Source organism: Perissodus microlepis, chromosome 20 (assembly GCF_051167445.1).
Source record: "Perissodus microlepis isolate ML-2025 ecotype Zambia chromosome 20, ASM5116744v1, whole genome shotgun sequence".
Lineage (NCBI taxonomy): Eukaryota > Metazoa > Chordata > Actinopteri > Cichliformes > Cichlidae > Perissodus > Perissodus microlepis.
The window spans coordinates 12,453,682-12,479,467 of NC_140480.1; the positions used below are offsets into that span (position 1 = coordinate 12,453,682).

The 25,786-nt window shown below is 42.2% G+C and overlaps 2 protein-coding genes across 3 annotated transcripts; one reads left to right on the forward strand and one right to left on the reverse strand.

Annotated features, from left to right (window-relative positions):
- Nucleotides 1-822: 822 nt before the first annotated feature.
- LOC146364214 (kinesin-like protein KIF1B) lies at nt 823-18,529 on the reverse strand. Of its 2 annotated transcripts, XM_084916399.1 has the most exons (9): nt 17,949-18,123; nt 16,285-16,502; nt 14,173-14,281; nt 13,988-14,054; nt 13,171-13,372; nt 12,939-13,023; nt 10,354-10,468; nt 9,398-10,255; nt 823-9,218 (listed from the first exon to the last, which is right to left on the reverse strand). In XM_084916399.1, the coding sequence occupies exons 8-9, from the start codon at nt 9,413-9,415 to the stop codon at nt 8,952-8,954; spliced, it is 285 nt and encodes a 94-aa protein (XP_084772525.1). In that variant the 5' UTR covers nt 9,416-10,255; nt 10,354-10,468; nt 12,939-13,023; nt 13,171-13,372; nt 13,988-14,054; nt 14,173-14,281; nt 16,285-16,502; nt 17,949-18,123; the 3' UTR covers nt 823-8,951. The 2 variants fall into 2 exon arrangements, with proteins under 2 accessions (XP_084772525.1, XP_084772528.1); XM_084916402.1 differs by having other exon boundaries at nt 823-10,255; nt 17,949-18,529.
- On the forward strand, nt 14,040-20,321 carry LOC146364215 (uncharacterized). Its single transcript, XM_084916732.1, has 3 exons — nt 14,040-14,073; nt 14,161-14,243; nt 19,461-20,321. Exons 1-3 carry the CDS (start codon nt 14,040-14,042, stop codon nt 20,151-20,153), a joined length of 810 nt encoding a protein of 269 aa, XP_084772858.1. The 3' UTR covers nt 20,154-20,321.
- Nucleotides 20,322-25,786: the final 5,465 nt, after the last annotated feature.

Consider the following 25,786-nt stretch of genomic DNA (forward strand, 5'->3'; position numbering starts at 1 on the left):
TTAAAAAGTACATTGCTTCATTGTATGATTAATTCTTTGTCTGTGTCAGTCCTTAATACACACACGTATACAATAATTCTAGTTGCCACAGTCTCCGGAGATCCTATGCTCCCTTTTCTCATACTTTTCTTCACTGTTTACCTCATTTTGCGGAATAAAATGTATATTTTTGTAAACAATGACTTGTTTTGGGCCATTAAAAAAAACTGTCTCCATATGAGGACGTACTTGAAGAGAAAAAGTCACCACTTTGCATTTTACAAATCAAGTAAACAAACACGGGGCTGTTTATCATATAACTAACTTTTAGGTCTGTGGGATGGAAGGACAGGAGCTTTAAATGTTGTGCCTCCATAATTATTCTAGAGTCTTTACAGTGTTCAGCGCCTGCTGTGATTTAGTGCTACATACATAAACTTGAAATGAATGAATCCACCTGTTCACAGGAGATCACAGGAAGATGACACCAAACATCAGAAGATCTTATTGTGCGCCACAGGGTGGTTTCTTGGGGCTAAAAGCACATAATAAACTACAGCAGAAGCTCACATAAAGCAGGAAATAAGCAGGCACCACTTGATCTGCTAATGCACGTTTCCCACTTTTATTGTTGCCTCATTCACTAACAGTTCAATGGTGCAAGATTACCATACACAGAATTAGGATATCTGCATGACACATCTATGCTGTACAGCTAATGGATTATAATTATTACAAATACAGTAAACATATTTACATTTTAGTTCAAGCTCCATACAACATAGATATTTACAAAGCATGAAAATGAAACCGGTCTGACAAATAATAAACAGCGTTAATGACGTTTTATTTTTATTTTCTTTTGGTGAACAAATCTGAAAGGGGGCGGGGTTAACTGATATTAATTGTCAGAGGGGGAAGGTGGAAAATATCATGGCTAGTTTTGTTTGAAAGGCATTGTGATGGCCAAACCCGTGGCCACACTCTAAAGTCGTTGCTGGACAAAAGATGGTAGCCAGGGTTTGAAACCATTAAATGCAAAGGAAGATAATTGGACCACACCACCACTTCCTGCTGAAGGGGGAATGTGTGTTTTCTTTACTTTAAAAACAAAGTATTTGTATTTAATTAAATATTTGAGTTTAGGGTTTAATGGGGTTTTTGATTTTCTTCTTTGGTGTTTAGTTTATTAACAAACTAGATTGTACTGCATTGTTTGTGATTTATGATTGTGTTTTGTTTGTTACCCCTCATGTGTCACAATGGTCTGATCAGCCATTATATATACCTTTGTATGTCATTTCATGTTTTAGGTCAGTTATGTTTGTTTGTAGCAGTCATTTGGTTTGTTAAGTTTGCAGTCTTTGCCTGAGTTCAGTTTTGTTTCTTTGACCTCTTTTATGAGCTCAACATTCATTACTCTTGTAAATATAATTTTGGGGGTTAAATAAATGGAAACTATATTTTTCTAATAATTCCTGGGACTCCTCCTGTTTTTCAACTCGGTCCATCACATGTGGTGTCAGAAGTGGGATCCTTCAGTTGAGGAGACAGGATTTTTTTTTTGCATTTTTCTGCCCTTTTTTGTCCCCTGACAAACTTTTTGAGCCATGCAGAATGCTGTGCGCCCAAAGAGAGGAAATAAAATGGAGGCCAAAGAGGCCTTGCAGCAGCCAGAGAGGGAGATGGAAGAAGGAATTTCAGTTGTGGCTGGAGACACTGAAGGAGAGGATACCAGGGAGCCAACTCTGCTTGATATTGCTGGGATTCTTCAGGCTTTCATGGGACAGCAGGAAGTTCGAGATAAAAAGCAGAGAGAGGATGCTATACTGCAAGAACAGCGTTTTAAGAGTTTGCAACACCAGTTTCGGCTTTTGCAAATGGAAGTGCAGGCCAGAACCACCCCACTTCCAGAGCCCACATCAACTGATCCAGAGCCTGTTGAAACTCCAGCTGATTATCAGACACAAGCAACATCTCAGCATGAGGGTTCTGGCTCAGCCTCCATATTAACAGGTCAGTCTGTGCATATTCATCATCCTAAACTAGAGAAACTAGCTGTTGAAGATGATGTTGAACATTTTCTGACCACTTTTGAGAGAATTGCAGCTGCTTGTCGCTGGCCAGAGTCAGACTGGATTTTTCACCTCATTCCTCTTCTTACTGGTAAGGCTCGAAGTGCCTATGTTAATATGGATGTGGACGATTCACTGCAATATGATAAGGTAAAAGCTGCCATTTTGCAAAAATATGATATAAACCCAGAAACATACAGGCAAAGATTTCGCTGTCTTGAAGTTTTTGATGAGAGTCCCAAGGAACTGTATGCAAGACTGAAAGAACTTTATGAAAAATGGATTCAGCCAAAAAACAGAACTGTAAAAGAAGTTGGTGAAATTATTATCTTGGAGCAGTTTTTAAGAATGCTGTGTCCTGAGCTTCAGGTCTGCATTAAGGAGCATAATCCAAAGTCTGCTGCAGAGGCTGCCACCCTGGCTGATGTGTTTGTAGCTGCCCGAAGTAAGAGTCAGCCATGGAGCAACAGTGCATGGAAGGCTGCCAGAGATTCACGTCGGTCGCAACCCCCTCAGCATCCTCAGAGGTCAGCGACGGGTGTGGGTAAGCCCTTTACAAGGGAAAAGCAGCCTCTGAATACCTTGAAGCCAGGTAAAAGGCCACCAGTGTGCTACCTTTGTGGACAGGAAGGTCACACTAAGCCCATGTGTCCTAATAATCAAAGCAAATTATCTCAGATGTGTTTTGTGCCTCACCAGAATGTGGATATTACATCTGAGAGAAAGCAGTCAAATAAAATCACCACAGTTAAGATTAATGGACAAGAAATTAATGCTTTAATAGATACTGGCAGCACACAGACTCTGGTACACAGGAAATATGTGTCAAACGATTACACATGCTCCTCTGAAACCATATCAGTTTGCTGTATACATGGTGATGAAAGACCATACCCTACTGCTGATCTGTTTATTGAAGTGCAGGGGACACCCTATCTGTTAAAGGTTGGTGTAGCTGATAATCTGCCCTATCCTGTAGTTCTTGGGGAGGATCTGCCAGTCATCTATGATCTGTTGAGGGAAGTACATGAGTGTAATGTTGCTATAACAAGGGCTCAAACTAAAAATCAGGATGAGCATTATGCAACCCTCAGTGCTTTACCCTTCTTTGAGGCTGAACTAGAGACAGAACCCGGGAAGTCTCGGAAGCCACGCAGTCAAAGAAGAAGTGAAAAATTTCAACACACTGTTGGAAATACATCAGTTCAGGCTGCTCCAGATATGCCTTTAGGTTTTTCAGTACCTACAAACATTAGACAAATGCAGCAGGCTGATCCAACTTTGTCTGCCATGTTGCTGAGGGCTAAGGAAAAGGACTCTGTTGAATCTGACACAAATAAAGAGCTGTACATTCTGCAAGATGGCATTTTATACCACCAGCACGGCCAGGTTAAACAGTTAGTGGTCCCTAAAGTAGCCCGTGAAACAGTGCTTACTTTGGGGCACTCTATTCCCTGGGCTGGCCACCTGGGGAAGCATAAGACCACCGCTCGCATCAAGCGATATTTTTTCTGGCCTGGTTTTTGCGCTCAGATGTTGCTATGTTTTGCAGGAGTTGTCCTCAATGTCAGAAGACTTCAATTAGGGTCCCCACCAAAGCACCACTCCAACCTCTCCCAATCATTGGTATACCATTTCAGCGTCTTGGCATGGACGTAGTTGGTCCTGTAGAAACAAGTAAATCTGGAAATCGCTTTATGCTAGTCATTACAGACTATGCTACGAGGTATCCTGAAGTCTTTCCACTAAAAACTGTTAAAGCAAAAACTGTAGCTTCCTCATTGATTCAACTGTTCTCAAGGGTTGGATTCCCACAGGAGATTTTAACTGACCAGGGCACTAATTTTATGTCCACACTGTTGAAAGAGGTCTATAAGCTGTTAGGCATCAGGAGTGTGCGGACAACCCCTTATCACCCACAGACAGATGGACTGACGGAGCGCTTCAACCAAACTCTCAAACAAATGCTCCGAAAGTTTGTCAATGATACAGGGTCTGATTGGGACCAGTGGCTGCCATACCTCCTTTTTGCCTACAGGGAAGTTCCTCAAGCCTCCACTTGCTTCTCCCCGTTTGAGCTTCTTTATGGCAATGAGGTGAGAGGCCCATTGACCCTGCTAAAGGACTCATGGGAGGGAGAGCAAGTTAAAGAGGAATCGGTCAATGTTATTTCATATGTCATTCATATGAGAGAAAAGCTTCAGCAGATGAGTGAACTGGCTCAGAGCCATATGGCAGCTGCTCAGAGGCAACAAAAGACTTTGTTTGATAAAAAAGCTCGCCACAGGAGTTTTGTCCCTGGCCAGAAGGTTTTGGTAATGTTGCCAACTTCTGACAGCAAGTTGCTGGCAAAGTGGCAGGGACCCTTTGAAGTACAGAAGAAACTTGGACCTACTACCTACAAAGTTTCCACACCAGGTCTCCAGCGAGGGAGTAGAGTGCTCCATGTTAACCTTCTTAAGGAATGGATTCCACGCACTGAGAATAAAACGGAGGGTTTGCTTATTCACAGCGTGGATGAGGAGGAAGAAGTTAATGACTACTTGCCTTCAGTAACAGTCTCTGTCCTGGACCTGAGCCATCTCACCAGTGAGCAACAGTCTCAGGTAACACCTCTGATTAATTCAGACATATTTCAAAAGTACCCAGGTCGCACGAGTCTGGTGGAGCATGACATTGTTTTAAAACCTGATGCAGCTGTGAAGCGTATGAGTTACAGGATACCGGAACGCTTCCTGGTGGAGTTAAAGGAGGAGGTGGACCTCATGCTGTCTCTTGGAATCATCCAACCTTCAACAAGTGAGTGGTGCAACCCTGTTGTGTTGGCTCCGAAAAAGGATAGCACGATACGTTTCTGCATCGACTTCAGGTACCTCAATTCCATATCAAAATTTGACTCTTACCCGATGCCACGCATTGACGATCTCATTGAGCGTTTGGGGAAGGCAAAATATCTAACGACCATTGATCTCTCCAAGGGATACTGGCAAGTACCTCTCACTAAACAGTCTCAAGAGTTGACAGCATTCCGTACTCTGTGGGGATTGTTCGAGTTCACAGTCTTGCCATTTGGTCTGCATGGGGCCCCAGCAACATTTCAAAGACTAATGGATAAGATACTCTGTGGGCTCTCAGCATTCACCTGTGCGTACCTTGATGATGTTGTTGTTTTCAGTGGAACTTGGGAAGAGCATGTGGATCACCTAAGGATCGTGCTGGATCGGCTGTGTTCCGCAGGCCTTACCATCAATCCAGCAAAGTGTGCTCTTGCTAGGACTGAAGTCCAGTACCTCGGGTTTACTGTTGGAGGTGGGACAATTAAACCACAGGTTGACAAAATTAATGCAATTGCATCATGTCCTCTTCCACAAACCAGGAAACAGCTGCGATCCTTCCTCGGCATGGCTGCGTTCTACAACAGATTCATTCCCAACTTCTCAGCTAGAGCAGCCCCACTGACGGACAGGATTGGCTCAAGATGTCCCAATAAGATTCGGTGGACAGCTGAAGCCGTTGCAGCTTTCAAAGACCTTCGCCAGTCCCTGAGTAAGAACCCTGTTCTGCACTCACCAGATTTCACAAAAGACTTTACATTGCAGACTGATGCTTCTGAAAGGGGTTTGGGAGCAGTGCTTCTGCAGGGACCACCAGAGGATCGACATCCTGTCGCTTACATCAGCCGTAAGCTGCTACCAAGGGAGAGCCGCTACGCAACGGTTGAGAAGGAAGCCTTGGCCATTAAATGGGCACTTGACTCTTTCAAATATTATTTGCTGGGAAGAGAATTCATCCTTCAAACTGACCACAAAGCCCTGCAGTGGCTGGAAAGAATGAAAGACACTAATGGGAGAATCACCAGGTGGTATCTGGCTATGCAGCCATACCGGTTTAAGGTTCACTATATCCCTGGTAAAGACAACACCACTGCTGATTACCTCTCTCGCTGCCTGATGGAAGATCCAGAAGTGGGGGGGTGTGTGATGGCCAAACCCGTGGCCACACTCTAAAGTCGTTGCTGGACAAAAGATGGTAGCCAGGGTTTGAAACCATTAAATGCAAAGGAAGATAATTGGACCACACCACCACTTCCTGCTGAAGGGGGAATGTGTGTTTTCTTTACTTTAAAAACAAAGTATTTGTATTTAATTAAATATTTGAGTTTAGGGTTTAATGGGGTTTTTGATTTTCTTCTTTGGTGTTTAGTTTATTAACAAACTAGATTGTACTGCATTGTTTGTGATTTATGATTGTGTTTTGTTTGTTACCCCTCATGTGTCACAATGGTCTGATCAGCCATTATATATACCTTTGTATGTCATTTCATGTTTTAGGTCAGTTATGTTTGTTTGTAGCAGTCATTTGGTTTGTTAAGTTTGCAGTCTTTGCCTGAGTTCAGTTTTGTTTCTTTGACCTCTTTTATGAGCTCAACATTCATTACTCTTGTAAATATAATTTTGGGGGTTAAATAAATGGAAACTATATTTTTCTAATAATTCCTGGGACTCCTCCTGTTTTTCAACTCGGTCCATCACAGGCATCAACAGAAAAATAAACACACAGAAAAAAGTGATGAGGTGAAGAAAGACACAATAAGTCTGCTGTCGTTTTAGATGTCACCAGCTACTTTGTATAGTCCTATATCTCTGATATTAGAAAAAATTAAAATGAGTTCAAATACACCTTTATTTTGATAGAGCTCAGATGGATGCCTCGCATGACTAATGAGTAGATCTCCTCCAAAAAAATAACAGACTTCTAATTCACTCAAACCGCTTTCTAATAAAGAGGAAGCACTAATGTAACTCACCTCCTCAGTCGAGCTGCAGGGGTTACATGTTAGGTCTGCTTTTCCTTTCCCCCCTCTCTTACATTCAAAGCCTCTCTTAGTTCACACTAGAACAGGCCGCCACACCATCATTTGGTTTAATATGAGTGGAACAACTAAACCGCACAGACTTTATTTGATCAGTTAGTTGAACCTTTTATTAATATGTGCAAAGAGCTGCAAACTAATATTTAAAGATTGCAAACAATAAATACACAATCCAAAATAAAAACACCTCTGCAAATGCAGTGGAAACGTTTGCTCTGGCAGCGCTTCGCATCAACATGTATATGAGGTACATTGCACTTTTCAGACTTGATCTGTGCATAGGTGCATCTTTGATGTGCAGCTCAGAGATCCACAATCCAGCACGTTTCTGTTTCTCTGACCGTCAGGCTGGCTGACCCGAGGTCACGTCAGAGCTTTATTTTTTATCTATATGTAACAGACAGTTGGTACCTCTCCTTCCATCCATTTCATACGACACAGCAGGCAGACTGCTGGTTGGTTGACCAGAGTTTTTCAATACCTTTCTGCATTAACACATCTCGAGAGGCGTAGGTGCCAAAAAGTGAATCCGAAGCCGAATGTAGCAGCTGCAGCACGGCACACAGAGCAAATATTTTCATGGGGTAGTATCAGAAATAAGACCTTTGAATATGTAGTCCCTTTAACTTCTTTCCTTCTATTAAACCATTCATTCATTCTTTTTCCTTAAGTCCTTCTAACCTTTTCACTGTGTTTTCTTTGCGTCTTTACAAGAAGAGTGTACAGTTAATAGCAGTAAATGTCAAGGCTTTCTGATTCTCAGTGAGATAGAGCGAGCTAGAGGAGCAGAGAGGAATGTGTTAAATGAGGGTTAACTACCACACTGATCCCAGAACAGACTGCATGTACAAATCAAGTTCTCTCCTTAGTTTGTTTTCATCCTCCTAGTCCTCGTCCTCATCTCCTTGTAACCCTGTTTTTTTTCCTTGGGATGAAAAAGCAAAAAGGGGCCCAAATCTACTCCTGCAGGAACAATCGGTCATTGTTTGTTTTTTAAACTGCTGAGATATGAAGCGATCCGCGCTTGTTTGTCTCTAGTTAGTCTGCAGTTTTTATGTTAACACAAATGCATGAGTATTTTACTGACTCACTAACTGACACTGGCACTTTCGGGGGTTTAGAGGCGGCGTATGTACACAGATTGAGGAGGATCTAAGTATGACGTGGATGACAGTGGAAATCGGGCGTGGCCCTCCTGTCAAAGTTCATTCCCACTTTGAGTTTTTGTTTCAGAGACGGTTCAGCCTGATGCAAATTCACTGCGAGAAGAAAAATACCCTATAAATCTATTAGCAGCTATAGTTTAGGTAGCAGAGCGTAAACTAACACGTCACTTGGAGATGTAAGCTGTCTGATTTGGTTCATTTTTGTTTTTTGTTTGAAACTGAGCAAACCTGGTCTTCTCCTGAGGACTGCTGCAGGTATCATGCGAGCATGTTAATTTAATAAAAAACCAACAACAAAAAAACCCAAAATAGAATGAAACTCATTTCAGGAGACAAATAAAACTGATAGAGACATTTTTTTTGTACAGATGATTGGCAAACGGAAAGTTTCTAAAGAGTCGTGCACACACAAGTAGACTACTACAACATGCTACTTAGTTAGGGGAGTTTGGGAATGACAACCAAGCGGAACAAAATTAGACCCAAACATTGTCATCGAAACAAAAACACAAAAAGCTGAGGGGAGGGAATAGAGAGGAGGAAAGCTAAGCTGGCAGCGGGGTTGCTGGAGGGAAGCGGGGAGGCAAAAGTTCTGTGGAACTTAAACGTTTGAGTTGCATGAAAAGAGACTTAAGCCACAAGTCTACTTACAAGAGAAAACCGTCAAGAATCACAATGATTAATAAGTTTTAACACTTGGTATTTTCTGTATTTTCAAAGGCTTTTCAGAAAGGATGGAAGCGGTGGTTTTCCCGCGTACCGCTCCGCCCGATCAGTTCTTCGTCAGGCTGCCACGCCGCCTCGCCAGCTTAGATCTGCTGGGAGAGTTTTACGTCTATCCTGCCTCCGACGTTTTTCTCACCTTGGTGGCCAGCTCCTTCTCACGATCCACCAGCTCTCCATGTCAGCGGAATCGTAGCCGCTGCTCTCGCTCGGCGTGATGGCGCTTTCAAAGGTGGTGCTTGAGATCTGCAAGGAGATGGAGGTGGACGTGGACAGAGTACCCGAGCTCACACTGGGGGACAGAGACTCGCTCAGGGACTTGGAGGTGGGAGCTGTTCCCACGGGAGCCGCCTCTCCCAGCTTCTCTCTCAGCGCCAGAAGGTGACGGGTCTTTTCATCCACCTGGACGAAGGATGGGGGCGAATGTGAGGTGGGGAGAAAAGGGGAGGGTTAGTCATGTAAAGTCTGTACTCTAAAAAAAACTTTTTAGAATAGCACTTTGGTCTTTGAGTTGAAAAGTCTTTTTCCCTCTACGATATTAAACAGAGATTCATTTCTTTATAAATCTTTTAAGGCCCCACCTCCTGCAGCTGCTCCATCTTCTCTAGCTCCCACTGGTGCTCTAGGACAGCGGTCGCCAACCTTTTTTGCGCCACGGACCGGTTTATGCCCGACAATATTTTCACGGACCGGCCTTTAAGGTGTCACGGATAAATACAACAAAATAAAACCAGTACCGGTACCGAAAAAAAGAAGATTTATTCAGAACACACGTGAAAAGACCCAGGAAAACCGAGTTAACGATAAAAACGATAACAAAATAACGCTGAAAACCGATAAAAACCCTGAAAACCATACATTTTTCACCCGAGCCTCAACTCTCGCGGCCCGGTACCAAACGACTCACGGACCGGTACCGGTCCGAGGCCCGGGGGTTGGGGACCGCTGCTCTAGGATGAGGCTATCTCCTCTGGGCCTCCAGCCAGCGAGGCTCTCCTCGCACGTAAGCCACTGATGTGTCCAAGACCTTCCTCCTCCTCCTCTGCATCCCTGCTCCGGACATGAGCCCTCATTAGGATGAAGCTCTCCACAGAATTATGATAAAACAGCTGCTGTTCTTTAAACATGTTTCATGGCCGCCCACCTGGGCTTTCAGTGTCAGACATCTTACACAAGCTCAGCTCGTAGATCCCAGTCACTCGGTTGCTATAATGAAGCAGAAGTTATGAACAAGGAAACTTTGTAACAGGGCAGATATCTTTGATTGTGAAACAGAGATGGCCACAGTGCAGCAGCCCAGATTTACCAGTCAGGAGTTTTGGAGTATCCAGTCCCAAAGAGGTTCTTGAGAGAACAGGTGGGGACAACTTGGCGTCTCGGGAGTAAAAGACCATGCAGATGTCTTTGGTGATAATGGCAGGCTGGATGCAATGGTCCAGCTGCAGAGAGGAGATAAAGGGTGTGTGTTAGACACGATGACATCAAGACACTTAAAAACACGTACAAACAGGTACAACACGGCGGAGCAGCGGCTGACCTCCAGATACGCAGATAAGGTCATGTAGATCTTCTCTCCATAGGGAGTGACGCGGTTGAGCAGGAGGGAGTTGTGCAGGGATCTGTCCCACACTGCCTCAAAGCGATAGAAAGTGCTGAAAAAGACAGAAAGCGGAAAAGTTAGCTTGACAGCATTATTTTTTATGAAGTCCTACTTGGTGCTAACATTACAGGGTCTCTGTTTACAGCAGTGTGTCATGCTGTTAAAAAAAAGTGAGTGACGTGAGCACAGTTCTGACATATCAGGAAGTGAACACAGTGACTGAAGCGGTGTTCACATTCATCCTTGAATCATGACAAAACGTGAGGAATCGCACTGAGGTGAGACCTTGACAACAGATAAATCAGGAGCCACAGAGTGTCAAGTGTCAGCCGACACCAATCGGGACAATGATAAGAAATTCATTTACAGACACGTGAAAAAGCAGTTTAAGGATCTGGATCTAGATTATTACACCACATCATCATTATACCTGTGATGCAGCAGCTGATGGAACCAACTTTAGCAGCACAAACTTGAGGTAATCATTTTTTATTAGTGTTTCACAGCAGTGTGGATGGATTTCTGGCCCATTTGTCTTTACAATGGTTCTTCGGTTCATTGAAGTTTGCAGATATTTATTCATTCACAGCTTTCTTAACATTCAATCATGTTAAAGTCTCAACTTTGAGCCACTGCAGCACCACTCTGTTGTTGCTTTGCTGCTGCGCTCTGGAGTCAGACCCAACGATGATCTCATTTGACTCTAGAGTACTTCATGGCTCACTCAGTGACCTGGACACTTTGCAGGTTGTTTAGCAGCAAAAAAAGCCCAAATAATCATCACCCGAGCAAAACCGTTGGTATGAGGTGTTTGTGCTGATATGCCGTGTTTGGTTTTTACCAATGTTGAAGCTGTGCATTAGGGCTTAGGTTTTCAACTTTGCAAACCTAACCCATGCTGCCATGTTGTATTTAGAGGGAAAATGGTTTCTCCTGGAAGCCTTTCCAAACAGGCCATATATGTTGAGTCTTTTTCTAATTGCACTGCCATGAACTCCAACATTTAGCATGCTAACTGTGGCCTGTAGAGCCTCAGATGTGTGGGGTGAATTTTCTGGGACGTCCACTCCTGGTAAGATTGGAAACAGTCTTTGATTTTTTTGAACTTGCAAATAATCTTTCTTGCTGTAAAATGATGGACTTCAAAGCCTTCCCACATTCATGGGTATCAACAACTGCTTCTCTCCTCCTCAGTATGTTACCACTTACCTGAATACGCCACACCAGCAAACTGACAGTAGTGGTTACACTTACTGATGATCTATTGCATTTGATTAGCACCTGGCTGATACTGACCCTCTTAACTAATTATGGAAATAGTCTTGGATGTACTTAGTTTTTTAAACATCTGAATTTCGGCTCAGTGTTTGTTAAATAAATAATGACCTGGTATAATGTGTTATGTGTTGTTCATCTGAGGTTGCATTTACCTCATATTAAGACCTACTAAGGACCTGATTTTTTTTAATTATGTCCTGATACATAAAACCTGAGAGCTCACATAACTGCATATGCTCAGAATATACAGCACACATGGATACAAATTAGTGCCTTGCAGCAGCAATCTTAAGACCATCACTATGAGCTCTATACAAGGTTACACTGTTCCTGTTATTAACAGCAGGGGGCACTATCAGCCACAGACTGAGAGCCAGATATGCTCTGCTGGTGCCTCATTGTTACTGAGGTAAGACTCTATAGCAGGGGTAGGCAACGCCAGGCCTCGAGTGCCGGTGTCCTGCAGGTTTTAGATCTCACCTTGGGTCAACACACCTAAATCAAATGATTAGTTCATTACCAGCCCCCTGGAGAACTTCAAGACATGTTGAGGAGGTAATTTAGCCATTTGAATCAGCTGTGTTGGATCAAGGACACATCTAAAACCTGCAGGACACTGGCACTCGAGGCCTGGAGTTGCCTACCCCTGCTCTATAGTGAGAAACAGCTGAGGGGGAAAACATTGATCTGGAAACGTCTGAGTGTTACAGAGGATATACATAGCACTGTGGTTCAGTGTCACACAATCACAAACAAATACAGAAAAGTACTACAAAGGGTGTTGCCTCCAAAGATCGCTTTTACTGGTTTGGAGCTTAGGAGGCTTAATATCGACAGGCATGAATGAAGACAGATCAGAACAGCTGTTTGATCACAGCATCCAGTACCAACACAATCATCCACACTCAAGAGCCCTGTTGGCTTCAGAGTCAGCAGCTGAATGTCTAAAATATGAAATGTAATTCTTTTGGTCCATCAGCTACAGCTACAGCATGAACTGCTTAAAGTGAGAAGCAGCCTAAAGCCCGACAGATTCATCTTTCCAGACTGAAAATATCTCAGAGTGAACCGAGTGGTGCGTTTTCAGTGTGATCTCAATAAGTCAAATCCCTTTAATGATGTTCTGTCCTGTCTTCTTCTATCAAAAGCACACAAACACTATAAAACATTGTTTCTGAGCTTTGGGGTTTTTGTTTACTACAGAGAGGTATAGTACGACTAGACCCTAAAGGTAGGCTGCTCACCTACAAACAGCTCACGAACATCTTTCCAATGGAGCTCGCTGCCCTTCTCGTGGATGAGGGTCACTGTGATCCTCCGCTGGATCCCCTGCAGCAAACATAACAGGAGCTCAGGATCACAGTGGGCACAGCTAGAGCAACATTACGCTTTAAAAAAAGAGATTCAACTGTATACAAAGGAAGCAGTTACCACTGTGTGAGTAATAAGAAAACAACATGTGCACCAATCCTGTACCTGGTGCAGCAGGTAGGTCCCATGGCAGGGCAGGCCTCCACTGTGATCCACGATGGCTGGGATGTACCTGTGCATGGAGGGAGGAGGTGACACAACATCCATTCGAGGAGACAATATAATTTTTATGTTTTCTTTAAATCTTGCTGACACACTGACCCAGGTTGGATTTGGTGATGGTGTTCATTCAACTTGGTGGCTGGAACTTGCGCACACACACACACACACACACACACACACACACACACACACACACACACACACACACACACACACACACACACACACACACAGAAGCTTTGTCACAAGGGAGCAACTAAAAGTAGCTATACATCCAAAACAATATTTAAAACATTACTTAAACCTTTAAACAAACTGCCCAGATTATTAACATTTAAATATCCACAACATTATCTATACCCATCACTATTTTATTAAGCTACATCATCACTTGATTTTATGCCATTTACAGTGTATAAGTACTTTAATACTACTTTAAATAACATAGATTCTGATTTACACACCACATGTATCAGTTACACATATATCAATGAAGGAAAAAAAACAGGCACAAACAGATTGTCAGTTGTCTAAGTAGCTGCAATCTGCAGATCAGTCTTTTGATAACTTTGCTTTATTTCTATCTTTAAGCGTGATAGCAGCAAAAGTGGCTGTCACTCAAGATTTGGAAAGGAAAAATAAGCCACCATATGTTGTTAACTACTGCTGAGGAAGGAACCAACACATAAATTATGTGCTGCTTATGTGAAAATGGGAGAAGGATTGATGATTGAATTTCCGTTTTTACAGTAAAATGTACCTGGTGCAGCAGGTAGGTACCATGACAGGGCAGGCCTCCACTGTGATCCACGATGGCTGGGATGTACCTGTGCACGGAGGGAGGAGGTGACACAACATCCCAACTTATAATATTCTTCGTGGAGATAATTTTTATGGTTCCTTTAAAGCTTGTGCGTGAATATAACACTCCAGGTGGATACTCACTCTCCAGTGGGCTCCAGCTCGCTGATCTCAAACCAGACCAGCAGGTCGTACTTGCTGACACACTGACCCAGGTTGGATTTGGTGATGGTGTTCAACTTGGTGGCTGGAACTGCCACACACACACACACACACACACACACACACACACACACACACACACACACACACACACACACACACACACACACACACACGCTCAATGTTAACAAGTGGGAATTTGTCTGAATTTAAGAGAAGATGAATAAAAGTGAGGAGTATTTACTACATGCTTTGGGTGACTAAATGGAGGATGGATAGGTGACATGAAAACACTACTGACCCTTTATACTGAGCCAATAGCTCACACACTTCTATTAAATCTGTCTAAAGAGCCAGTAATCACAGAGGATAGATACTGGAAGCAAACTGAAATGTTAGGAGGAACTAAATCACACATTACAACACCAGTGGCAGCACCCTGCTGTCTCACACATCATCCGTCATCATTTCTGCTACACTGGCAGGGCTAGGGGCCAGGACTCTCCTCTTTGGGTTTTTGGGGGATGTTGCTAACTCCAGGACTGATAACAGGCACCACACCCGCAGTAGATGTGCACGGTGTGAGGTCTCGCAGCAAGCTATCAAATACGGCGCATTTTTCGGCTTTTTAAAAAAAACGCTATGCGTCGCCAGGTGTTTCATCGGATTTGAGGTGTTACCTCCTTTGACAGTATCACAGTATCACCTTAAAGCACTTGTTGCAGGCTGCTGAGTTTCCATCTTTTGCTGTGAAGTACAGCCAGACTTTTGACCGCTTCGCCTTGGGCATTTTTAATCTGTAGCTCTGCTCTAAAAGAACGTACGTACCTGGGCCCGCCTACTATCCTCGGAAACGTAAGATGATTGGCTAGAATCTAAAGTGTATCACAGCTCAGGAAAAAAAAGCACCGAAATGTGCGCTGCTTTTCGGTCTGGTTACTACGGTTTATGTCAGAACCGGTGCCATCATGGCACCGGATACCGGTACCCATCCCTAGTTATTACTGTGTTTTTTGGAAAATACGGCACACTTAAAATCAATCCTTAGAATTTTCTGAAAATCGACAGTGCCCCTTATAATCCAATGGGCCTTATGTATAAATTCTGGTTGTGTTTACTGACCTCGAAACGATTGTATGTACATGGCGCTCGAAAATCTGTCAAATGTTTTAGTACGACTTTGCTAAGCTACGAACCCGCACCGCTTGATGGATTGTCGGAGCATTACGGCTATCGTAGGCAGGCGCCTTGCGGAGTGATACGTACTGTGCTTCAACATAATATTACCGTATTGTGTGTGTATAACCTCTTTTTAAGTTTTGTGGATATTATACATGGTTCTGCTGAGGATATGTCGGCCAATTTCCACTGGAAATGCCTTTTGGTCAAACTGTCAGCGAGGAATTTGCATTTGCACAGGAAATGGAGATCACTCACCCAGTGAAAGTGCAACTGTCATTTAAACTCAGTCTACAGTCAGACCAAGCCACCTCGCCAAATTTATTTACACAGCTGTGTGGCCAAAGGCAGGGGGCCAGCTTGGGTACAGCTCTAAACATTAACCTCTTTAACTGCAGCTGAACGCCATCCCTTATTATCTGCTACTTATAATGCAGTTATAAAATAAGATCTACGGGTTTTCCTAATATCATTCACCACTGAAAAATATTTTGGTCTGTTAGATATTTCAACAGCATACACAATTTACATCCAATACTGTAACAAGCTTACTTAGCAGCATTTTTTTAATCAGATAAACTCAAATGAAACAAGTTGGTTAATTGGTAACAATTTCAAGTTTCAAATCATGTCACTGTGTGTTTATTGTAAAGGAGATTAAAATGCATGATAGTTTGAACCCACCTGAGGGACTCATTAAGTTTGATCTATGAATTCCTCATACATTTTTGCTTTATAGTGGCAGAAATGTTGATCATGAAAGCTTTTTGTAGTGAACTATGCTGCTTTCACCTACAACATCCAGAGCACACAGTACATGTTGCTATAAGCTACACCACATAGCTGCTATAATTTAAACGCACCAACGAGACCAGACTATGTCTCAAGAGCATATGATCTGTTGACAAAACTCACTGTTATGAAGATAGATTGGTTCCAGTGTCTTCATGAAACGCTGGCTTTATCCATCTTCTGGGGCGTGCCTGCAGTGGAGTTCTGAAGAGTTCCTTGTGAGGGAGCTGCTGGTGAAGATCACAATGTCCTCCTTGATTCCTGCCATGAGCTTCAGTCTTTCTGATGTTTCTCAAAGATGCCTCTTTCAGTGGGTCAACAGAACATCTGGCACAGGACAGCTGTGATGAAAGAAAAGGAAGAAGTTTCTCCAAACCTCTGGGCTAACGAAACCCAGCTGGGTCCTGATGGTCTCCCACACTACTTTCACCCCGGGTGGATGTAGCTGTTCATAATAATCTGCACTCTCTTCACTATTATGAAATGAAAAGAACAAGTTACACTACAGTACTGATACCTTCTGCTGCTCTTTTCAAACTTTCCATGTTACCGGGCTGTAGAGTGCTCTGAACATTTTAACACTTTTAAATCCATTACACACTCACAGTCTTATGTGAAAATCTCCTAAGGACAGCATTACATTTTTGCTATTAACAGTAACTCTGGACCTCTGTGGAGTGTGCAGATGATCTCATTACTGTCTAAAAATCCAAGGAGTGCTGAATCATTGAAAAATACACAGTAACAGGTGTGTAGCATCGCTAACTAGGTAGCAACAAGCCTCTAACACAGTGTGTGTATGCTAGTGGCTAATCTAGCAAACAAATGAACAGAGTGGTTTTAGGTGTTGCCCAAGGATAAGATGATAAGCTGTGTGTCTTTTTTATAATGACCTGCTTGAATTTACCTTAATGGAAGGAGTGGTCAGTGTGGGTAAAGCCATGAGCAGATAAAGTGGATGAGTGGGACTAGGTAGGTGTGCCGAAAAGAGGCAACAAAGCTGAAGAGTGTGTTGAGAACATAGTGGCGCTGCCAGCAGGTTTCCGGCTAGCAGGAAGGCTCTGGGTACCACCTCCAACATTGGCAGTCCCATTTTGTGAAAGCCAATTAAAAAAATAACTAGGTTTCCATGTGTAATTTGTGTGGAACAATACTGCACAAGAAGCTAAATAGATTTAGAAAAACGAAAAAAAAAATTGTTGAAGAACAGAAGATAAATGTCCTTTTTTTATATCGTTAACTGGCCTGCTGTGTGGTGCACAGCGTTAACAGGCCAGCATTCAGACCCCAGAGTTTAACGGCCAAGTTCGAGTCTCTGACGGTCTGTCTGCTACAGCGGGGTAGGCCGAGCGAAAGACGAAGCTCCGGGCTCCTCCTTTTTCCAGCTTTTTTTTCCATTACCATTTATTTAGATTTCAAGCTGCAAGTAAAAGCTCAGGGAAACACTTTTAAAGAGCACAACGTGCACATCGCGCAACCAGCCTTTCCAAATTAGCTGGAGACCACACATTTTTGCACTCAAATACTCAACAAATTTCACACACCCACACCTGCTTTTTTCCCTGCACACCTCTTTCTACACTTATTTCTCAACAACCACTCCTTTTTCATCTCTGCTACCGTGCCTTTATTACATCCTCTTAGCTAGCATCAATGACTCCCTTCTATGGATTAGCTAAACCAACTTTACATAACAAGTTTCCCCGAAGAGCCCACTTCTCATCTTACCTGCCTAGATTTCAGGACCTAGCAAGGACGGTAGTTACTGACAAACACATTTAACTTACCGGAAAAAACAAGCAGCGGACCTCCTCTCAGCGTCCTGCTCTATCTGCCATTCCCGAACAGAGATAAGCAAGTTTCTCCATGACTGCAGCTTTGTTTGGCCTGCTAAATTGGCGCCCCGGCGGCCACGCCCCCTGCCGTGACATCACGCTCCAAAGCCCCATAGACAATAGAACCAAATTTTTAAAAAAAGAAGGAAAAAAAGAATGTTGTTGTTACATTATGTTATGACATCATCATGATGTCATAACATGCCTTTGATCTGTGAATCCTTAAATCCGGGTAAGAAGCCCAAACTTTCATGCAGTTTACTTGTAACACTCGAGATTGCAGCATTCAAAGGTACGCCTGAGAAAAATTTTAAAACAGTTGAATCTTTAAGACAGTCACTTCATCAACACTCTGACATGTCTCAGAGTAAACACGGCAAAGGCTTTACTACAATGGACCACCAAAATCCAGAGCCAAATTCTGATGAAACACATTTCCAGCTTCCACTCAAGAGGAAGCGAGGCCCGAATTATGTTGCACAGAATTGCAGAAGTGACGACAGCTGCTCTCCACCAAGGAAAAAAAGACGAATCTGTGAAGAAAAACCTGTGTTGAAAAGAAAATACAGTCAGATTTCCAAAGGCAGCAAAAACAACTCTGAGAGCTACTCTCCAGAGAGAAAGAGGATGAGAATAGACACTGAGAAAAAAGAAACAGCAGTGACTCGGAGCATCCAAAAAAGTTCTTCTTCAAGGACTATCCAACTCCAAGTTCAGAAAAAGAACGATATGAACTTGAGTGATACCAAAAACTCTCAAAACACACCAAAAGACAACAAGAGGCCAGAACAAGCTGCAGTGACAAAGAGCAGCCAAAAAAGTTGTTCGCCAAGGACTATCCGACTCCTAGTTGAGAAAATGAACAATATGACCTTGAGTGATACCAAAACCTTTGAAAACACACCAAAAGACAACAAGAGGCCAGAACAAGCAGCAGTGACACAGAGCATCCAGAAAAGTTCTTCGTCAAGGACTATCCAACACGTAGTTGAGAAAATGGACGTTACGACCTCGAGTGATACCAAAACCTCTGAAAACACTCCAAAATACAACAAGAGGCCAGAACAAGCAGCAGTTAGACAGAGCATCCAGAAAAGTTCTTCGTCAAGGACTATCCAACACGTAGTTGAGAAAATGGACGTTACGACCTCGAGTGATACCAAAACCTCTGAAAACACTCCAAAATACAACAAGAGGCCAGAACAAGCAGCAGTGACACAGAGCAGCCAAAAAAGTCCCTGGTCCAGGACTATCCGACTCCCAGGTCAGAAAACAAACGATACGGCCTTGAGTGATACCAAAACCTCTGAAAACACACTGAAAGACAACAAGAGGCCAGAACAAGCAGTAGTGACACAGAGCATCCAAAAAAGTCCCTGGTCCAGGACTATCCGACTCCCACGTCAGAAAACAAACGATACGGCCTTGAGTGATACCAACACCTGTGAAAACACACCGAAATAGAAAGAGAGCCCAGAAGACCAGAGAGAAACAAATGTGTGGATCATTGGGTCCAGTTACATCAGACGAGCTGAGGGTGAAGCAAAAGAGATTTTCGGAGAAAATTTCGGACTTAATACCAAAGTCCAGTGGTTTGGCAAAGGAGGAATGCGCTGGTGGGGAGTCCTTCCTCGTTTTTATAAGGAGCTATCCACACAGAGCCCACCTGACATACTGGTAATCTATGCTGGGGGCAATGATTTGGGACTCTTTTCTGCTTATAAACTTTCTTCTGTCATTGAGAAGGAATTAATGCAATTGCACACAGAGTTCCCCTCAATGACAATTGCATATTCATCCATCAACGAGCGTCAAGTGTGGATATATGGAAATCCAGGCAAAATCAATAAGGACAGGAAGACTGTGAATGCCAGCATTAGAAAGGCTGTCGACCGCTTCGATGGAGTGATTATTGAGCATCCGCATATCAGGTTTTTCGACAACTCCATTTTTTTGCGCAACGGAGTTCATTTCTCCAAGAAAGGAAATGAACAGTCCAGAAAACCATACGTTGTTCATTTTAGGCAATGTGAGCAACATATAGCTAACATGTGCTCTCTTTTTTCTTTTCCTCTGCCTCTCACCCCCCAACCAGTCACGACAGATGGCTGCCCCTTTCTTAGCCTGGTTCTGTCAAAGGTTTCTCCCTTTTTATAAGGGAGTTTTTCCTTTCCACCGTTGCCAAGCGCTTGCTATTAAAGGAGATCATTCGATTGTTGGGGTTGATAGTTTAGAATCTAAACTAAACTAATAAACATAAAACATCAGGTGAGGGGTTCACATAGTAGGGAGCACTACAAAAATTACAAATAAAAACATGTAATTGGCGGCAAATCAAAAATAAAAAAATAAAAAATTGAAAAATATCTCTTACTGCTCTGTTTATTTCCTTAAATGAACACTTGTACTTTTTGTCATAGAAGAATAAGAATATTAATATGAATATGAACACCAAAGCGTTCCCAGGCCAGCCGGGAGATATAATCTCTCAGCCTGTCTTGGGTCTGCCCCTGCCTCTATCAGTTTTATTTGTCTCCTGAAATGAGTTTCATTCTATTTTGGGTTTTTTTGTTGTTGGTTTTTTATTAAATTAACATGCTCGCATGATACCTGCAGCAGTCCTCAGGAGAAGACCAGGTTTACTCAGTTTCAAACAAAAAACAAAAATGAACCAAATCAGACAGCTTACATCTCCAAGTGACGTGTTAGTTTACGCTCTGCTACCTAAACTATAGCTGCTAATAGATTTATAGGGTATTTTTCTTCTCGCAGTGAATTTGCATCAGGCTGAACCGTCTCTGAAACAAAAACTCAAAGTGGGAATGAACTTTGACAGGAGGGCCACGCCCGATTTCCACTGTCATCCACGTCATACTTAGATCCTCCTCAATCTGTGTACATACGCCACCTCTAAACCCCCGAAAGTGCCAGTGTCAGTTAGTGAGTCAGTAAAATACTCATGCATTTGTGTTAACATAAAAACTGCAGACTAACTAGAGACAAACAAGCGCGGATCGCTTCATATCTCAGCAGTTTAAAAAACAAACAATGACCGATTGTTCCTGCAGGAGTAGATTTGGGCCCCTTTTTGCTTTTTCATCCCAAGGAAAAAAAACAGGGTTACAAGGAGATGAGGACGAGGACTAGGAGGATGAAAACAAACTAAGGAGAGAACTTGATTTGTACATGCAGTCTGTTCTGGGATCAGTGTGGTAGTTAACCCTCATTTAACACATTCCTCTCTGCTCCTCTAGCTCGCTCTATCTCACTGAGAATCAGAAAGCCTTGACATTTACTGCTATTAACTTTACACTCTTGTTGTAAAGACGCAAAGAAAACACAGTGAAAAGGTTAGAAGGACTTAAGGAAAAAGAATGAATGAATGGTTTAATAGAAGGAAAGAAGTTAAAGGGACTACATATTCAAAGGTCTTATTTCTGATACTACCCCATGAAAATATTTGCTCTGTGTGCCGTGCTGCAGCTGCTACATTCGGCTTCGGATTCACTTTTTGGCACCTACGCCTCTCGAGATGTGTTAATGCAGAAAGGTATTGAAAAACTCTGGTCAACCAACCAGCAGTCTGCCTGCTGTGTCGTATGAAATGGATGGAAGGAGAGGTACCAACTGTCTGTTACATATAGATAAAAAATAAAGCTCTGACGTGACCTCGGGTCAGCCAGCCTGACGGTCAGAGAAACAGAAACGTGCTGGATTGTGGATCTCTGAGCTGCACATCAAAGATGCACCTATGCACAGATCAAGTCTGAAAAGTGCAATGTACCTCATATACATGTTGATGCGAAGCGCTGCCAGAGCAAACGTTTCCACTGCATTTGCAGAGGTGTTTTTATTTTGGATTGTGTATTTATTGTTTGCAATCTTTAAATATTAGTTTGCAGCTCTTTGCACATATTAATAAAAGGTTCAACTAACTGATCAAATAAAGTCTGTGCGGTTTAGTTGTTCCACTCATATTAAACCAAATGATGGTGTGGCGGCCTGTTCTAGTGTGAACTAAGAGAGGCTTTGAATGTAAGAGAGGGGGGGAAGGAAAAGCAGACCTAACATGTAACCCCTGCAGCTCGACTGAGGAGGTGAGTTACATTAGTGCTTCCTCTTTATTAGAAAGCGGTTTGAGTGAATTAGAAGTCTGTTATTTTTTTGGAGGAGGTCTACTCATTAGTCATGCGAGGCATCCATCTGAGCTCTATCAAAATAAAGGTGTATTTTAACTCATTTTAATTTTTTCTAATATCAGAGATATAGGACTATACAAAGTAGCTGGTGACATCTAAAACGACAGCAGACTTATTGTGTCTTTCTTCACCTCATCACTTTTTTCTGTGTGTTTATTTTTCTGTTGATGCCTTTCAAACAAAACTAGCCATGATATTTTCCACCTTCCCCCTCTGACAATTAATATCAGTTAACCCCGACCCCTTTCAGATTTGTTCACCAAAAGAAAATAAAAATAAAACGTCATTAACGCTGTTTATTATTTGTCAGACCGGTTTCATTTTCATGCTTTGTAAATATCTATGTTGTATGGAGCTTGAACTAAAATGTAAATATGTTTACTGTATTTGTAATAATTATAATCCATTAGCTGTACAGCATAGATGTGTCATGCAGATATCCTAATTCTGTGTATGGTAATCTTGCACCATTGAACTGTTAGTGAATGAGGCAACAATAAAAGTGGGAAACGTGCATTAGCAGATCAAGTGGTGCCTGCTTATTTCCTGCTTTATGTGAGCTTCTGCTGTAGTTTATTATGTGCTTTTAGCCCCAAGAAACCACCCTGTGGCGCACAATAAGATCTTCTGATGTTTGGTGTCATCTTCCTGTGATCTCCTGTGAACAGGTGGATTCATTCATTTCAAGTTTATGTATGTAGCACTAAATCACAGCAGGCGCTGAACACTGTAAAGACTCTAGAATAATTATGGAGGCACAACATTTAAAGCTCCTGTCCTTCCATCCCACAGACCTAAAAGTTAGTTATATGATAAACAGCCCCGTGTTTGTTTACTTGATTTGTAAAATGCAAAGTGGTGACTTTTTCTCTTCAAGTACGTCCTCATATGGAGACAGTTTTTTTAATGGCCCAAAACAAGTCATTGTTTACAAAAATATACATTTTATTCCGCAAAATGAGGTAAACAGTGAAGAAAAGTATGAGAAAAGGGAGCATAGGATCTCCGGAGACTGTGGCAACTAGAATTATTGTATACGTGTGTGTATTAAGGACTGACACAGACAAAGAATTAATCATACAATGAAGCAATGTACTTTTTAAATGTTTATTAAAACCATTCAAGTATTGAGTCATGAATAAAACAGCAACCTCTGATCTGCTAATTGGGAAACAGAGGATGTCAGTGTATGTTTCAGTGCTAGTTGTACAAATTGAGTGAGATGACTTTACATTTGAATAGATTCGATTACAAGTTATATTTGGTTTTAATTGAATGAGTTCAATTTGATTTAAATCAAGCCAATTCACAACATATAAACTTGAAATATATGGTAAGATAAAGGTTGTGCAATAATACAGAGGAAGCCCAAACGATCAAATGACCCCCTATGAGCAAGAAAACTCCATTTTCGGCAGAACCAGAATCAGGGAGGGGCGGCCATCTGCCTCCACCGGTTGGGGTAAGAAAATGAAACGAAACTATAGGAAGACAAAGAGGAAAGATGTTCATGATATATATGAAACTTTCCGCTAGCCCTGACTAAAATATTGTTTTTGACAGGAAAGTATTGTTTCATTCATGTTTATTCCACGAGGTGGACAGCAGGAATAGAACAAACCAGATACTAAGAAATAAAGTATACAATGAAATATTCTCGATATGCTAAAATTCCCACTGAGACTGGATAAGATTATTCTAAAACTGGTCAAAATACAATTCTCTTCATGCACAGAAATCCCACCCAGTCCCACAACCCAGGACAAATATTCCTTGTGTGTTCTTGAGCTGGACAGAAATTCCTCTTGCTGAGCGGGGTCCACGCCAGCCTCGTGTCAGGCAGACGAGGAGCCTCCTGTCCCAGTCTCGTCCGTCAACTGGGTCCATCACATCCCAACCCAGTTCGCATTCTGCATTGGAGTCCGTCGCTCGATACCACCGCGGCTCCCCTCACGTCATCACCTGTAAGTAAAAACAAATAGGAGCCAGAACCATCATCCCGGAAGCTGCCCTGGCTTATAGCCATGGCGACCCTCTCCCAACACGGCTGCACCCAGTGAACAACAGTGAGACACTACTCACAAATGCAGGCAGTATACATCTGCCCTGATGTCAATCACACACGTTGTCTCCTACTGTCGCCGTTCCTGCTGTCGGGACTGGGTCACCACATCACGCTGACCGGTCTCCAGACGAGGCGTCGCACCCCCCACGATCACGCAGCGGCTCCCTCTTTTCCACCTGGCCTTCATGCGTTCCTCTTCCAATCTAGGGCCTCTCTCCTCCCAGTGCTCAGCTTGCTTCCTTTTAATACGACCTTTAAACAGCTGAAAGGACACCTCTGGACACACCCATGCCTCAACATGTGATCACTATCAGCTAATTTCTCCCATTACCAGCCAATCCACAGTGGATTAAAACAATGTAAAATAACACACTGAAACAATGTGATACAAACAGAATAAAATCATGCAAATAAAAACTACACTCACAAATAAACACTAAAATCAGAAAAAAAAACAATATAAACGATGAATACAAATTTCTACTGTGTGAAACAGTTTCACTCTTTGAATATTTTTCATTTCTTACAATCAGAATTCTCCAATAGATTTTTAGAAGAAATTTATTTTCTTTCATGCATCACCAACTGACCCTTTTATGTTAACGTCTCAATCTCCAGCCTAACCTCATTGAATTTTGCTTAGCAAAGTACTTTTCAACTCTAATAATTAGTAAGATTATATTTCTTATCATCTGTTGGTCGTCTGACCTGATAAACTTCAATGAGCATTATAACACAGGAATGATTGTCTCTAAAAATGGGCTCCTGCACGCTTGCAGACATTTTTCCATCACAACTTATGGATGATGAAGGATTTGATTAAAGCTGTGAAACATTACTGATAACCTTCATGTGATGTTACATTAAAGCCAATTTTCTATTAAAATCAGGGTCTTTTCTAACTGACCTCTGACCTTTGAGCAGTAGTGTGTACTGTATGCTTGTATGTAACTGTATCTGACCTGGATTTTATCACCAGTTTCAAATAAGAATCTTCTTTAAAGTCTGTCTTTCAATACAAATGAAGTTAAACTTTATCAAGGCTGATGGTAAACTGTCCCTAACAAGTCCACTTTATTGCGTGCTCATTGACTTTCTCCTATCAGAGCTGTTTAACAAGTCCACTTTATACATGCTTATTAATCTATCACGCTTATCAGTGGCTCATGGTTGCTTAAAGCCTATGTCTGAACTTGACCACAGAGCCAGAGCATCGTTCAATCTTGGCAACAGCTCCAGGATGACAAACTCCACTTTCTCTGCATCAAGACAGCTCATAACTTTTTAACAGTCTCTCCTGATAGCCTCATATCATCTGCTCTAATCAATAACCATACGCTATCATTACAATGTAGACTACAGCTCAAAAGTCTGAGGTGAATTAGAAATGTCTTGTTTTCAGAATAGACTCAAATTTGGTTTCAGATTGAATCACAGCAATTTATCAAAAATAATCATATAAATGCTTAATATTAACACTGATCACAAATCATGAATGATTTTTAATAGAATATCTACAGAGGTGT